A 16,657-nucleotide genomic window follows, 5' to 3' on the forward strand; every position below is an offset into this window, starting at 1 on the left:
AATCTTAGGCTTCCCAGCCTTCAGAACTGTTGAGCAATACATTTCTGCTGTCTATAATTACCCAGTCTGAGGCATTTTGTTATAGCAACCTGAAGGGACTAAGACACTCTCTGACTTGTCATCACCTTCTACTCCAGACCCACTATCCATGATCCTTTCAAAGAAACTTGTTCTGCCAGTCCCCGAGTGAACTTCCCATCCAAGCTGCAGTCCCAGGAGAAACTCTTCAGTCCTTTGTAAGGCTCCTGAAACTCCAATCCACTCTTAGGAAGTAAATGGGTAACGTTCTCACAACTTTATTTGGCCTTAATTGGGGGAAAGGAAACCAATAAAACTATCACTTTAATTTCTTTATTCATCAATAGTATCTGAAAAGAAAGAATCAGGAGTTACAAAAACAAGTTAAATGCAATATGGAAGCCTACTAAATACAAGTTCACAAACACATATGCAACAGAAACTTGTTTAGATTGTTTCTTGAAGTTTGACTATTTAAAAACGTAGGTGTAAAGGAAAGACATTCAGACTGGTCCACGTGGGCTTGTTAGCAGGCAGAGGAACCCTGCTTTCAAAAACTGAGAGTCCAGAGTCACGGCATGTGGGAAGGTTTCCATGGACGCTGGATCTTAACACATGCTATAGTGTTTACAAAACTACACACACAGAGAAAGCCCAAGGAAGCCTGCAGGCTAAGCCCTATGCCTTTAGAGGGCTGAAGGAACCAAACCTGATTTAATCCTGTTTGCTTCATGCAAAACTTTATGCAAGACTTCCCAGACTAGGCTATTTAGCAGCTTTCCATGAATGGTCCTCAGATCATGTGATTCTATGGCATAGACAACAGCTGCCCTATTTACACAGAAGCAGAGGAATGTGGATTTGCTCTTGAGAGTTCAATGTTGCAGGATAGAGTAGTCTTGGATGGTAACCACTGTTCTAAATATGACTAGTGAAGAGACACTGTGGTTTTTTTGCTTTTAACAAACTGATACTCTTGCCCTCCTCCCATAGTGTCCAAGGGCTGGCAAAACTTTTGATTAAGGCATGCTGCTGTGAGTTCTCCAAGGCACTTGGACAGGGAGCTGCATTTCAGACTGAACAAGTGGAGTTTGAAGAGAGTTTTTAGATGGGATTGATACACAAAAGCTTAAAATGCTGAACAAAGTGGAATTTTCTCCTTTCAAATAAGAACAAGGAAAACTAGAAGGAATTATATTTTTGGCACAACAGTTTCTCACAGTTGCTTGTGCATTACAACCTAAATAATTTCCTTCTGATGGTCTTTAATCTACTTTCTACAAATGAGATCTTATGTCAAGGCTTTCATCTTTGGTATTCCAAATGCATCTTAAACAGGGTAGTGAGTGGGGTTAACTATCACAGAAGCTGAAAGACACAAGACTAACTGTAAATGACTGACCTCCCCAAGTCACAGTTTTAGGATTAAATCTCCATTTTCTTCCCCCTGTTGAATTACAAACTTTCTTTTATCCTCATTGCTAAGGGAATGCTTTCTATTTCCAGCCGGAGGTTAAACATGAAATGCAAATATGAAGACAGAGTGGGGTGGTTCTCTTTCCCACTCTCTTCCTGCTTTACCCATGAGGACTCTGTATCACAGCACAACCTGTAGCGTCATCAGGCTGAGATCAAATTTGGTCATCTTGTTTTTGGCCATCTGACATTTCTTGTTCTAACAACGAGATTTCATTTATTCTACAGAGAAGAAGGAAAAATCACAGGAACCTATCTCCCCTCTGGACCAATGTTCAGAACCACAGAATTTATAACTTATCAAATCAAAAGGCTAGTGCATTCTTACCAGCTCACTGAGGAAACTGAGGTCCAGAAAAAAGAAGAGAGACAGGGCCAACTCACTCTCCTAGTTAGTTGTAGGCCAATGAGCATATTGGTAGGCTGGGATATCCTAAGCCTGCTTGGCTGTACTTATCTCCATCCTTGGGAATACCGATTTGCCTGAACTTCTCAGAGTAACTAAAAACAAATTAATGTTTGGATCTTGAAAGTTTTTTATGAAGATGCTTCCTCCCCTGGCTTCAGTCTAAGGCACCCCTTGCTCCTCTGGCAGATAGTAGACTGCTGGAAGCTGGGGGGCCAACTATGGGCTGCATCTAGTATGTGGCAGGGTGGGGGCATCTGGGTTATTTGAGCCCCTGCACCAGGAAGAACCCCAGACTCCTTCCACCTATGAAGTGGTGGGACTACTGAAAAATAATAAAAAAAAGCTTAATACCTAGTCAAGAAAATAAAATATTAAAAAACAATAATATAATGATAATAATTGAAGAATAAAGTCAACTTGCCAAAAAAAAAAGTGTTTTACAGAGAAATAGCACCTTTGGTAAAAAGTATTTTTAAAATTTGGTTAGGTTGCCAAGGGCCTCAAAGTATACAAGTATCTGCATCATTTGGGTGTACTCTCCCAGAAACTCCATCTAAGTCTGAGGGACACTGGGTTAACTAGCAGGATGGCTATGTATCTAGAGGCAGTAATTGGGACCAAGAGATGCGTGGATGGTGGAGGTCTGTCATGCTGACGGCAATGGAAAGAGGCTGGAAGCAGAGAGCGTTCCTCTCTGTGGAACTTCCCAAACCTCTCCTCCAGGGACACCCTGCTAAGTCCTCTCTGGCATTGTGTGCACTCCCTGTAACCTGCTGACAGATGCAGTAAACTCAAAAGAGGTTCAGATTTGGGTTTGTTCCTCTTTCAATTGTGATGCAGTTTCCTTACTAAACGGCCCCAGAGCACCGTTTACAGTTTCTCTTAAAGCACTCCTAGAAATGAAGGCTGTGGCCCTTCCCCTCCTTGCCAGCCACCTTCATCTCCTTTATTGCAAAACAAATAAACAAAATAAAACTCATTGCTATATAAGCAAATACTGGTGATTTGGCGACTGTAGCAGACACTCGTGTATACTGGACTCAGCGCTGAAGTGGAAGAGAAGATGCTGGGCTCCAGACACTATCCTGTGCCGCCTCATTAGATCTCTTTGGTGCTCACTCTCTTGGTCTTTTCAGCTGTTTCCTTTGAGATGTAAGAGAAAATAGGCGTCATGGAAATATTAAACAACTGTTGGCATTTATTCTTCAAGACTATATAACATTGGCATTTACAAGCTTATGCTGAATTTTAGTTGTTTACTTGTCTAGCTCCTCCGTGGACAATGAACAACTTGAGAACAAGAACTATGGCCTATTCATGATATGGTCATGCAGGGGCTGTCTACTGAATTAAGCTGACGCCATTTGGACTCCTATGAAACAAGCAGATCAGACATTATGGTTCCCATTTTAAGAATGAAGAAAATGATGTTAAATGGAAATGCTACAAGATGTTCTGAATCCAACAAGTCCAAAGAAGTGTTAATTAAGTACAACAGGTTCTGGAGGCAGACTGCCTGAGCTTCAACGGGCTGTGCTACTTTTTGAGTGACCTTGGGCATATTGTGAAATCTTCTGTGTCTCAATGTCTTCAACTGCAAAACCACAGTAATAAAGTACCATCTCTTACAACAGTGCCTGGCACAAAATGGCCAATAAGGACATACGAAGATGCTCAACAACATCATTAATCACGTGGGAAATGCAAATCAAAACCACTTCACACCTGCTAGGACAGCTAAAATAAAAAATAACAGTAACAAAACCATTGGTGAGTATGTGAAGAAATTGGAACTCTATGGTGAAGATGTATAATGGTGCAGTAGCTTTGGAAACCAGTTTGGCCATTTCTCCAAAGGTTAAACATGGAGTCACCGTATGACCCAGCAATTCCACTCCTAGGTAAATACCCAAGAGAGCTGACAACATGTATCCACACAAAAACTTGTGCGAAAATGTTCCTAACAGCTTTATTTATCAGGGCCTCCAAATTGAAACAACCTAAATATTCATTAAATGATGAATGGGTAACACAACATGTGGTATATCCATATAATGGAATGTTACTCAGCCATAAATAGGAAAAAAGTACTGATTCATACTGTAAGAATGAATCTTGAAAACATTATGCTAAGTCAAAGACCAAAAAGGCTATACTGTTGTATGATACTACTGTAATATGTCCACAACAGGAAAATCTATAGTTAGAAAGTAGATTAGTGGTTGCAAAGGGCTGGAGGAAGATGAGAATGGAGGGTTACTTCTAATGGGTATGGGATTTCTTTCTGGGATAATGAAAATGTTCTGGAATTAAGATAGTAGTGAGATGACTGACAATCTTAGGAATATACACTTTAAAGGGGTGAATTTTATGCTATGTGAATCATATTTCAATTAAAGAAATAAATTTTAAAAAACCTGACAACAGTGGCTGATATCTAGCAGACACTGCTGGGGTTCCATCCATAGCCCCTTTGTGTTTAATGTTTTGGTGTACACTGGCATGACTTCCTACCTATTGCCAGCACCTGCATCTCTGCCTGACGCCTTTCTCTGGCTGCTGTAGCCTACTCTGTCCACACACACTGGTAGGCCACAAATGCCAGGGAATTATTGTTTCCCAGTAGAAGCCCTCAGCCAGTGGCTGATGGGAGTTCTTGTAGAAACAGCCCAGCTTCATCCCTACTCAGGCACTATTACTCCATTCCCAGAGATCCCCAAGAGCATTAACAGCCCTTGTTAACAGTGGTAACATGCCTGAATATACACTCTTTATTACTTCCTTCCCTTCCTGGACTCATTTCCCAAATCTCCCCCTGGTGTTTCCTGGCATTGCTTCCCAAATAAACTATGCGTACTTGCATCCTTGCCTCAGTATCAGATCTGAGGGGACTCACATCAAACACAGAAACTTAAACATATTAGCTATTATAATTCACTCCGTACTGTCTGATAACTACTCTATCCTAGACGAAAGTAATTCCTATGAAGTTTTTTTCTCCTTCATGGGATTGAATTCATTTGGAGACTCAAGACTGGTGAAATCTGAAAAAACAAAAGTCTAGAAGCTTTTGCTTCTGCTTAAACAACTGACATGAGATTTCTATACTATCAGTAACAATGATGACAAAATGCACATCGAGAATGATTAATAGATATGAGCAATTACTATTAATAGTAATAGTTCTATTTGCTCATGTCAAATATTTCATATCAATAGTTTAGCAGTTCTTATGACCATTACATTCCTTAAAAACTTCTATGTCAGAGAGAAGGCTAATACTACTACATTTGGTCTACAGACAGGTAATGGAAGGTGCAACATCCTGTATTAAGACTACATAATAAGCCAGTAGGAGGATGGGCCAGGAGTTCAGCAGTTCCACAATATGTCAGAGGATCACTATTCTGCTAAGAACTCTTTCCCCAAGGAAGCCTTTAACTTAATGACATAGAACCTGAACAATGTTCTTATTATCTTCTTGAGTCTCTGGGAAGGAGACTCTTTGTTAACCCCAGGCTATTTTCTAGCTAGACTGATGTTGAACTTAAATCCTTTCTGCTGTGGCCCCAATCCACTACTTTCATACTCACTGAGTGCTGACTACATACCAGGCCCTGTGAGACTGCGAGGGTACAATGATGAGCAAGTTACAGAGCCTGCTTTCAGGAGCTCACAGTCCTTGGGTCTGGACACTGGTCATGACAGGACACACACTTCCTTAAACCATGCTCATTTGCAAATGACCACCTGCCTGATTTTGCCTTATGTAGCCACTCACTGAGCTGTAACCTATACCTGTCGAGACCTACTGGGCCCTGTGAGGACTTCATCAGGAAACTGTCTGTATCAGTTTGATAGTACAGGTGATGGGGTATCACTCAAGATCTACTGTATTGAACAGAGCGTGCCTCCTTGGTCTCCTGGGGCACTGGGCAGTGTTTGAGTGGTATAGGGCCTGATGGCAACAGCAACACCTGAACCAGCATGGAGGCTACCATTCACCTGATGCTTCTGGAGCTCTTGGACGTATCTGGTCATCTCCTCCTCTGTCTGAGTCTGGGCCCCCTTCTGATTCTTTCCTGCAAGAAGAACCAAAGCTCAGAGCAGTAGCAGCTGTGGTAAGCCAGTGAGGAATCCGCCAAGATCTACCTAGAGGCTCTCAATTCATCTCCCATTTAACCTGCGGAAGGAGAGGTGAATTACCCACATTTTCTAAGTATGAAGGCATGAAGGGGCCCTGTGTAATTGATACCTCCAAGGTAACACACTGTAACAAAGCAATCTATCCCAACTCCTCTCTGGCTTTTGTTCCTTTAACTGCTTAGCACATCCCTGCCAGAAGCTGGCCCTGCAAAAAAAGTTATGGTGAAAACCTGGATCCTGACACAGGAGATTCCTCTGAGACAATGACTCTCAGCCATTCACATACCATCAAAATGTCCTGGAGAACATTTGAAAAGATAGCTGTCTAGTTCCACCTTCAGAGATTCCGATTTAATTGATGTGAGGTGGGACCTGGACACCAGTACTTTTTTTTACAAGTCTTTCTGGTTGGTTCTAATGTGCAGCCAGGGTTGACAACCATTTCATCTAGCAATGTTTCTCAAACTTGCAGTGATAAACAGAAACGAAAACTACACAGGTTCCCAAGCTGCTCTTTTGCAAATGCTGATTCACTATGTTTAGGATGAAATCTCTATGCTTATCAAGAAGAATGTTGACCATTAGGAAACACTGCTAGGATGTATCTTCCAAACATTGCTATCAACCTTCCCCTCACAGCAGTTTCCCTTGGCTCTGCCTCCACCTGGCTTCACATCTTGATGCCCCTTTTTGCCTGTCCCATTTTGATTTGTGATCTAAGATCAGACTGCTCTCAGGTACTAACCTGAAAATGCCCCAGAATGCTGGCTCCACAAACTCCTCTCAGATCCATGGCCTACACATCCATATGTGCTCAGACCCCTGGGGCACCACCATCTAACATGGATTGCTCCATGTTATACCCACACAGAGTTCTGGACTTGGTCATCCAGGGAGGATGAGCAGCCCACAGCTGAGTGGCTGTGGAAATGGGCAGTGTCCCATGGGGCTGATCATTTGAATTTTGTCTGATGCATGTGATAGAGATTATTAGCCAAATGACCACGCTTATTCTGTAAGCCAACTGCATACCAACTGCCTGCACCTTAGAAATGGAGGGCTACCTTTACAAAGCCAGAACAGCAGCAGTTAGAAGTGGAGAGGTACTGAATGGAGTTTAGGGAAGACAAGTATAGGATGCTTCATGGTTGAGGCAGGCTAGGCCACTGACTGTTTTGAGATGTTTTTTGTTGGTTTCAGTAGCAACTCTGTGTTTCTTCTGGAGATCCTGGCTTGGTCTTGACTTCCAGGAACTTGTAGGAATTTCTAGTCTCTAAATAGCCTCTTCCTGTTCTTTCACCTGTCCCTGGAGTTACATTGGTTTCCTGTCTTTCCACACCGAAAACAGACTTGGTCCTGGGCAGTGGTAGGCCAGTGATACCTTAGACAGTACTGGACCATTTATACTGTTGGTGTTCTCTAGGATCCTTGTCTAGAAGAGCCTCCTAGTTACCATTTAACCTGATCTTCCTGAACATGATCCTAGGTTCCAGCCAGTTCTTGACACAGTTAACTTTTTTTTTTTTTTTTTTTAAAAGACAGTCTTGCTCTGTTGTCCAGGCTAGAATGCAGTGGTGTGACTATGGCTCATGGCAGCCTCAACCTCCTAGGCTCAGGCAATTCTTGCACTTCAGCCTCCCAAGTAGCTGGACTACAGGCATATGCTATCACACCTGGCTAATTTTCACATTTTTGTAGAGATACGGTCTCGCTATGTTGGCAAGGCTGGTCTTGAACTCCTGGGCTTCCCACCTTGGCCTCCCAAAGTGTTGGGATTATAGGCATAAGCCACTGCCCCTGACTGATATAACTTTAGGTTTACCCTAGCTGGTGAAACTTTTGGGCCTGGTTCCAACTGACCTTAAGGCAACTCTCTGTCGCAGACCTAGCTTCGACACCCTTCTCTGTCTTGCCTCCACTCTGAATGTCCCTGGTTCTTTGCTAGGGCTCGGCTTTAAGAGTCCCTCTTGATCTCTGGCATCATTGTAGCCCAGGACCCAGATGGGACTCCAGTGGTTCCAACATAACCTGTAGCCTCACACTGCCCCCCAAACTCTCAGATTTCTCTGTCTCCCCAGACCACCCTGCACACATCTCAACTAGCTCAACTTTCTCTTTTTAAAAAAGATTACCCATCTCTGTTAGTTGAAGAGGGTCTACAAACATTTTTTCTTTTTCTGCTGGGTGTGGCAAGGAGAAGTCATTTTGTCTTTCAACCACCAGAGTCTTTTGCTATTTCCTAAGGTGTTATAAGGATCAATGGGTTAATATGTAAAATGCTTAGAAGAGAGCCTGGCAAATGGTTCTTGCTGAGTAAGTATTTGCTTTCACTGTTACTATTCCATTATTATTATTTTTAATTATTATTAAATAATTATTTTTATTTTAACATTTTAATTATTATTATTTTAAATTATTATTCCATTATTACTATTTCCATAATGTTACTATTCCATTATCATTTACTTTTGCTCTGGGTCTTGGTCCTCTCTTATTCCAAGCCTCTGGAGTGACTTTCAAACTGAATGCCTATAGGATAAGTGCTCTGCCCTCAAAGCTCCCCACTTGGGGCTCCAACCTTACAGGTATGGGTCTGCCAGTTGCTCCCTGGGTTCCTTGCTCCCAGCCACCACCCTCTTCTCCATCATCCCCACCCCAACTTCTCTCATGCTGATTTCATGAAGCTCTCTCCTTGCTGTTTTTTCTTTCTTTCTGAAGCACAGCTCACCGTCACAGGTCATGGCTGTACAGACCCAGTTTCCACAGGCACAGACACAGCGGTTACAGTCCACCTCAGTCTCAGCTCCATCTGCATACGTTTCATCCTCCAGGGCACACTCTGTTGGGCCAGAAATGTGGGGCAACAGTTTAGTTGTGAAGGTAGAACAGGGCATCTTTGCTACAGTCTGTGCACCTTACCCTTTTTTCCCAGGCAAGACCTGCCTGTCACTCAGAAGCACTGTATCTGAGCAAATGCCACCATCAACCTAAAGAATGTGGGGTCCTAACTTCACCATGGGAATAATGGGCTGGGGCCCAGTTTAGAATCATGGGAGGGCATTTTCTCAGCTAGCTCTAGAGAGTTCCACCAATCCTCTCTATCTTGGCTCCTACAAAATGCCTCTATTCCCTACAGCTCTCTATGTCTTAGGTTAGGCATACTCTTCTCAGGAGGGTTGAAAGATGGGTTGAGGCACTTGAGAAACTCTTGGAAGCTGAGTTTCCAATCAGCATTTTCATCAGACAGTTCAATGAGAGCATCAACACAGAGTCCCCTGAAACAAAACACAGGATAAATGTGTTAGCAAGACCTTAGCTTCACTCAGAAGAAGGGAAGTAAGCATCAAGACCACATACACCCAGGGCTTCCACAGGAGGCCAAGAAGATGAATGCTAACTGTAACAGCCTCTCTCTACACTGACCCAATACAACTATTATCCATCCTCACCAGTGCAGGCATCTAACCTTTAGTTTGTTATACTGAATGTCAGATCACTCCGGCTGTTCAAATGTTCCCCTTAAGATGACTAAAGTTTCGTGAACGGTTTTGTCTACTTTGATTGACAAATGTTTTCACTGCCTGCACACCTTCCACTAGCAATTGCCTTTCCCCATGGTATACACATGTCAAGTCAACCAAACTAGGAAAATCAAAACAGAAGAGATATGACAGATGATATGAAAAGAATATAGGATTTGAAAGAATATGAAGTTCAAGCAAGAGTCACCATTATCATCATTCTAGAAAGAGATTTTCAGAAAAGCTTCTAGAACTCAGCTCCATTAATTCTTCCTTGGGCTGGATTTGAGGCCTGGCTCAATCACTTACTACTCAAATGAACTTGGGCTAGTTATTCAACTTTTCTGAGCCTGTCTTCCCATCCGTAAAAGGAGGTCAAGAAGCCCTCCTTCACTGAGATATCATGAGGCTCAAACGTTGAAATTGTAAAACATTATGTAATTTCAGATTATCAAAATGTGAAGGATTTACAGAACCTATACTTTAAGGTCATAGACTATTATTAAAGAAGAATCCTTCTAGAAACTGTGCAATGTACTTCTTTTGAAAAAAAGAGATGCTTTTCCTATTTTTAATTCTTACTGATGCTGAAACCACATCAAAAGTTTCTTAGCAGTTAGTTTTTATTAATATTTATTCTGGAATAATACCATAAAAGTAGATGGGCATATATCTGTAACAGTCAGGGCAATCGACATGACATAGCACTAATTACCTAAAAATCAGAACAAAGCTACTTTGGACCTACAGTTAAATAATAGATTAATGTAATTCCTTCAGAAAATTAATCAGTAAAACATCACCCACAACATTCAGAAACAACTTGCCCTGATGTGCCCTTGGCAATTTATTTTAAAATTATATTCTTCTATTCCTTGCAAGTTCTGACCAAAAACAGTAACTATTTGATTAGATATCAGTGGTACTCAATATATTAATTCATACTTTCATAGAATAGAACAGGACAGAATTCTCATTTTGCTTTTTACATGACATTCTCTCACTGGTAGCTCTTTTGCAGGTGGGAAAGGGTTTAAGCCCCCTCTCCTAGGCAGTCTTCCCTTGTGGATCATTCTCTGACCCCTTGTTCCTCTCACCTAAGCAACTTGTTGTTCTCCTGGTCTGGATACGTGGTAATATTGATGGCAGTTTCATTCTGTTCCACAAACTTCAGGAATTCGCTGGAGTCCAGGCGAGAGTCACCATTATCAAAGTTCTAGAAAGGGCATGACGAGATCATTCCGTAATGTTTTGCAGAACCCCTGTTCCATCATTGCTCCACTCAGCTGACCCGCCTCTGATTCATCTTATTCTTAATACATTCCAACCCTGCCCTGGCCTCAGAGGGTCATGGCAACAAATGCTCTAATCCGTGGGACATGCAGAGAAGGTACCTGTGCCCAAGATGAAAGAGGAGAAGTGCCTGGGGAGAGGAGGCAACCTGAACAGAGGCCCCTGGGGTCCCTAAGCACACTGTGTGGCCCTATCTCTGACACTGCCCTGTAGACACTTTTGACTGTACCTTTGGGTACAGACCAACCTCCACATCATGTTCTCAAACCCTGACGAACATGTAACAAGAGTTTAAAGTTGCAAGCTGTGAATCAGAATCTCTGTAGCAGGTCCCAGAACATGTTTCTAATGAACTGGTCAGGAACAGCAATGCAGATAACCCTCTGAGCTCACTTCGGACTTATAAGATCATTTCTTGTTGCTTGATTCCAGCCTCCTTGTCCTGTTCTCGGTGCTTAACTTTCACCTTGGTGCCCGTAACTGATCACATCAGTGAGAACTCAGGCAAAGCCCTCAAAGCAATAAGCTACAGACAGGGGTCATCATGCAAAGTTCCTGCTCCTCTGCCCTGTGGGGCCCACTGCAGATGTGTGCACAGGTCCTCAGATCACCCAGCTCAGGCTGTCCTCATGACCCAGCTGGCATCCCACGAGCACAAAGTGAGGGGTGCAGTGAGCTCACACATTGTTCTCTATGGCAAGATGCTAAACTGAGACCTCAGCCATCTGGGACCATTCAAGACACCTAGGCACTAGCTGCAGGAGGGTGTCAAAATCAAGACTGATCAAATTCCAAGTTGCATACTGCTGCTCTCCTAACAAGTTTCGATAGCATTTTCCCCTTCCCTCCCAAATCCTTTCCCTAGGCTGCCTCATGCTGCTGCCCTGGGAAAGGATTAGCTTCCCCATATTACTTTCAAATTGGCTCCCCAGATGGTGCAAGGGATTCTGGAAGAAACATCTGTCCAAATTTCTAGATAGAAGGGCAAGATGTAGCTAGCAACTCTCTCCTGACTGCCACGTGTCACAGGTGTTCCACTCTAATGTTGTATAATGAAGGTGTGCATGAAACAACTATTAGGCCTATGCTTAGTACGTACTTACTATTCTTGTCCTAATTCCCAGGAACAGGTCTCTGATGTCCTTTATTCACTATACAATTTTCCCTGAGAAAATTCCCTAAGTGTTTACCTTGTGAGGTCTTGATTAAGTAATCGAAAATAATTAAATAAGTTTGGCTGCGGGCCACTGTTAGTAGCACAGGACTTTCTTGAGTTCAAATGCTGCATGTACTGGGCAAATGGGAGCAACCCTCAAAGACCCCAGTGTCGTCAGGGCCTGATGATGGAATGAGTGTAGGGAGGGGAACCATCCAGCACTAGCTGCAGACCCAGTGCCACATGGCCCAAGTGGGCACCATGAACCTGGCAACCACAGTCCAGCTCTCAAAAGGCAGTGCTGTGTACACACACTTCAGTAGGACTAGAATCAGGCCTGCAGCTGGGGGAAGGTCCAGCCCATGTGCTTTCTCAACTCATGAGGGCCCAGGGCTCAACTCCCCAGGCCAGAGCTGTATATAGAATCCACAGAACACAGAATTCTGGTGCCTGCCCCAGAAATAGCCTGGAATGCCTGGGGGGTCTGCCTGTGAGGTCCTCCTAATCATGGACCATGAACCAACCTAATTCATTCAGCCTCTCTTCAGTCAGTCAGTTACAAAGACCTAGTATCTCTCTGTGCCTGTAAGACCTCTCACCAACAGGCAGCTGCTGACCTAGGAGGAGGCAGTCTTCCTTTGAAGACAGCAGCACATAAGACTCTGATAATCGTCAAAAAGTAGAAAATGAAACCTGTTTTCTCCTGGAAGACACTGCCAGAGTGTCTGGGAAGAGGGGATTTTATGTCTGTCAGTCATGATCAAGCTTTCTTAGATGCTCGGGTGTGAGAATGCCCTAGAGAAGAGCTACTTTCTCAAAGGGCCTTACAGCTTTCAGAAGGGAGCCTGTAAAAGTGAGTTGCTGCTGGAGGAGATGGAGATGTGTTGAGGGGAATGTGGTCTAGGTTTTTGAGAATCAAATCTAATAGCAGGTGTCAGTGATGCCCGAGGTGGAGTGCCATCGAAGGGCCACTAAAAAATGCTTACAAGGTCCCAAGTGGCCCTTGGAAAGGAGTGTCCTGGGTCCCATACCTCCTATGCTGTAATTGTAGGGCAAAGTCACTGCTCACAGCAGGCCTTGCAGGTACCTTTGCCATTCACTCAGCTTTTGAACAGTCACTTTCTTTACATTACTTTTTGTTCCTGTCCAACTCTCCTGGCTCAGCACTATGATGTGTTTTTCTGTAGAAGAGGAACCATTCTTGCCCTAAGGGCTCCGTAATGTGGGAGTGGTTGAGACAGAGGACAGAGCAAGAAAGGCTGTGCTTTTTCATCTGGGTATGATCTCAAAAACTTGAAATCCAGAGACTTAATATCTGCCATAGAGAGAAATCTCTATATAAAAATAGTAACACAAGTGAAGTCTTAACCAAATATCCATTTGAAGCCAACACAGTACTTCTTCATCTGTAGGTTCTATAGTGTCAGAAAGAGAAATCCACAGACTATACTGGCATTGGCCACATTAGGTGGCCTCAGAGCAGCCAAAAAGTCCCTCATGTGGCTGAAGTTGCTCCCAAGTCCCAACTGGGTTGGGCCCTGGAGGTATGTGAGGGAGTAGATGGCTGGGGCATCTACCTAGATGTCTGTAAGTGAAGAGGGCTTTGGTGCTTGCATGGAAATGTGGGTATCTGAATATGTCTGCGTGTAGGATGTGTCTCCGTGTGGCATGTGAGTCTCTGTATGTGGTGTGTGTGTGTGCGTGTCTGCATGTTTGAGTGTGTCTTTGTGCTTCTGAGTGTGATGCGCCTGTGTGTGTCTGTGTTCTTGTCAATCAGCTGTAAGAATGCCCTTAATTGCTGCTTCTAACTCTCAAGTTCTGTGAAAGATCTGCATGCCATGATAGCCCGAGCCATCACTAAATATTATAACCTCCTTAATTTCTCTTTGTGAAAATAGCATCTCTCCTGCTCCCAAGTGGAACACTCTGTCTCTTCAACTAATTATGACAGGGAACAGCAATATCTTTAAGTTCAGGAAGAATCTCTGGACCCATGAAATGCCAGTCCATTGATTCTTCTCAGATGAAGAATCTCTCCAGGCCATGGGCAGTCAAGTTAATGACTTAGAGAAATGTCAAACTAGGCAGGAAAGAGGCTGAAGTAGTCCCGGTCTGGGTGCAATCAGAGGGTATTTTGTATTAACAGCCAGCTCCATAAGGTGTCATGGGGAGTAGGGGACAGAGCTTGGCCCTAACTGACAGGTTCTCCAAGACCTTTGTGGCTTTAACTGCCTGAAGGCAGCAGCATATGTGTGTTAGATCCCAAAGACTCCACTGCTTACTCCCACTAATAAAGCTGGTGAGAAGGCAACTTTCATGGCTTCATCAATGATCTATGATGAGGAAACTCAGGGAGTCTATACAGGTTTACATTTCCTGTGGTATGGGAAGATGTGATCAGGCAATGGGAGAAGGAAGCTTCCCTTTCTATGGGCCTGAATAGTCTTCCTCCTACCTCTGGATTACCTTAAAATACTTGTCTAGGATTTCACTGTAGTTGCTGCCTTTAGAGAACCAGCCATCTGGAATGATCTCAGCTTCCAGCCACTGGATGATGCGACGTCGGAGCTCATCACGGTTGGACTGATAGCAAACAACTGCAGGAAAGTGGAGGATGTCAGCTGGAGCAGTCAGGGGAGGACCCCAATGATATCTGGTACCCACTGTGTGGGAGGATCGGTGCCCACGGAGACAGGATTAGCACATCCAGGGTACACAACTGGAAAAAGTCTAGCCCAGGATTCAAGCTCCCATCTCTAAAATATTTGTAAAGATTGAGAATATTGAAACAGAGAGATTTTGCTGCTTATGTGAGAAATAACTAGAGCAGAAAAATAAAGGATACTTTCATTAACTTTAGGAAGCTGAAGGGGAAAAAAATCAATAAAGCAGCTCTCTTGACTCAAAGATGAGCTGAAATACATGAATAAATGAGAATATTACAGTTTTTTATGCCACTAGATTTCTGATTTTCTCCAGTTTCTCCCTTTCTCACCAACTAGGTCCATCCAAACTTTCCCCCACTTACAACTGTATACCACCTACATCGTCCTTTATTATGAACAAGAGAATGTGAAGCCCAGTGAGGGCCATGTCGAAGCCATGCTCTGGACAGCTGTTTTCCACTGGAAATAACAGGGGGTGCTGAGAGTTGAGTGGATGGGGAAGCAGAGGAGAAAAAGCTTTGGCAAAAGAGAATTCCTGGAAGACAACACATGTTGCGGGTGAAAAGGGCACTGGGCCAGGGGAATGAAAATCTGGGAGTCCTTCCCTAGTCTGCCAATTACCAGCTGTGTGATACAGAAAACTCACTTAGCCTCTTCCAGCCTCAATTTCCTCATCTATATAGTAATTACAGTACAATCTACTTCACAAAGGCTACTATGAGAATCTAAGGAAAGTATGCGCAAAAAAGTTCTGTAACTATAAGTCATGATAAAATTTTAGTGATCACTAATAGAAAACCACAGAAGTCTTACAGGCACTTCCAGTTATCTATCCCCTTTCAAAAAGAGTTGTGCCTTCTATTTGCTAGTCCCATAACATGAGCATGTCTTACAGGATGTTGAAAAACGAACTCAGTGGCTGTCCTGTTCATGCAGTTCAATCACTACTCAGGAAAAATGGGAAAACACAGTCAACATTCTGACCCAACCAGCTGCTTCAACTGGCAAACACACACACACACACAAATGTAGTTTTGCAGCTTTTCTGAGCTGTTGAGGAGTGGCCAGTTCTAGGACACAATTCTGATGCACAGAAGATCTTATGAGCTTGGCAGGATTGTGGAACACAGTATTTCTATCATGAAAAGAATGTCCTCCCCGAGATGCACACAGTAGAAAAAATAGGCACTCACCTGGGCTGGCAGATGGACTTACGGATTTCTTCTCTGCAAGACAAAAAAAAGAAAATGTGTAATGCAAAGTGAAGAAAAAAAGAAAATTTTTCTGTATTTCTAGGATTACAGCTGCTCCACATGTAGAGGACTATTTGTAACCTTTTCATCATTTTGTATTGAATCCTTTCCTTCTTCTAGGGCCCAGGTATGAGGATCTTCTGTTTCCTGCTTTGTCTGACAATTTAGGGCCACTGAGTTACCCTTCTGGTCTCACACCTCCTCCTGTTGCATTGAGGGGTCACTGGGATTTTGAGAATTCAAATGGAGAATCATTCTGGATAGGGAATGGAGTGGAGACAATCGCCTGGGAAACAGCTTCTTGTTTCTTCAAGGAAGGGCAAGGCTGAGAGCGGCTGGGCAGGGCTATGGCTTGGCAGGGGGCTGGTATCTAATTAGCAACAAGTGTAGGACTTCCTTCTTATTCTAATGGCAATGGTTTCAGCGCAAAATAGAGGAAATAATACTGAGAGGTGCCCAAATTAAAAAGCATGAGGAAAGTGAAACTTACGTGCTTTCTAAAAAGGTACATAATTCATTTAAGGAACTTCATTATTGTTACTGAGTACTGATGGGGTCCACCGTATTTACTATCCAGCTGTAGAAAGTGCTGAAAACCCCCCTGGGGATCTGATACAGCAAACCCCGGGAAGAGGCCTGGGCCATCCAGGGCAAACCCAGCAGGCTCATGAGTGACAAGAGGATGCAACTCCAACCAACTGGGTGCTTTCCACAGCTCT

At 43.4% G+C, this 16,657-nt stretch overlaps 1 protein-coding gene across 1 annotated transcript in view; it reads right to left on the minus strand.

Moving 5' to 3' along the window:
• Positions 1-335: 335 nt before the first annotated feature.
• The window catches only part of FSTL1 (follistatin like 1), a 54,277-nt gene continuing 37,955 nt past the window's right edge, over positions 336-16,657 (minus strand). Inside the window, exons 5-11 of the mRNA XM_003893980.3 lie at positions 15,879-15,911; positions 14,486-14,616; positions 10,668-10,786; positions 9,212-9,324; positions 8,778-8,888; positions 5,909-5,985; positions 336-3,046 (exon numbers count right to left, since the gene is read on the minus strand). Coding sequence (XP_003894029.1) covers positions 3,002-3,046; positions 5,909-5,985; positions 8,778-8,888; positions 9,212-9,324; positions 10,668-10,786; positions 14,486-14,616; positions 15,879-15,911 — 629 coding nt within the window. The 3' untranslated portion in view covers positions 336-3,001. The remainder of the gene's footprint in view (positions 3,047-5,908; positions 5,986-8,777; positions 8,889-9,211; positions 9,325-10,667; positions 10,787-14,485; positions 14,617-15,878; positions 15,912-16,657) is intronic.

The sequence above is a fragment of the Papio anubis genome, chromosome 2 (genome assembly GCF_008728515.1).
Source record: "Papio anubis isolate 15944 chromosome 2, Panubis1.0, whole genome shotgun sequence".
NCBI classification, from domain to species: Eukaryota; Metazoa; Chordata; class Mammalia; order Primates; family Cercopithecidae; genus Papio; species Papio anubis.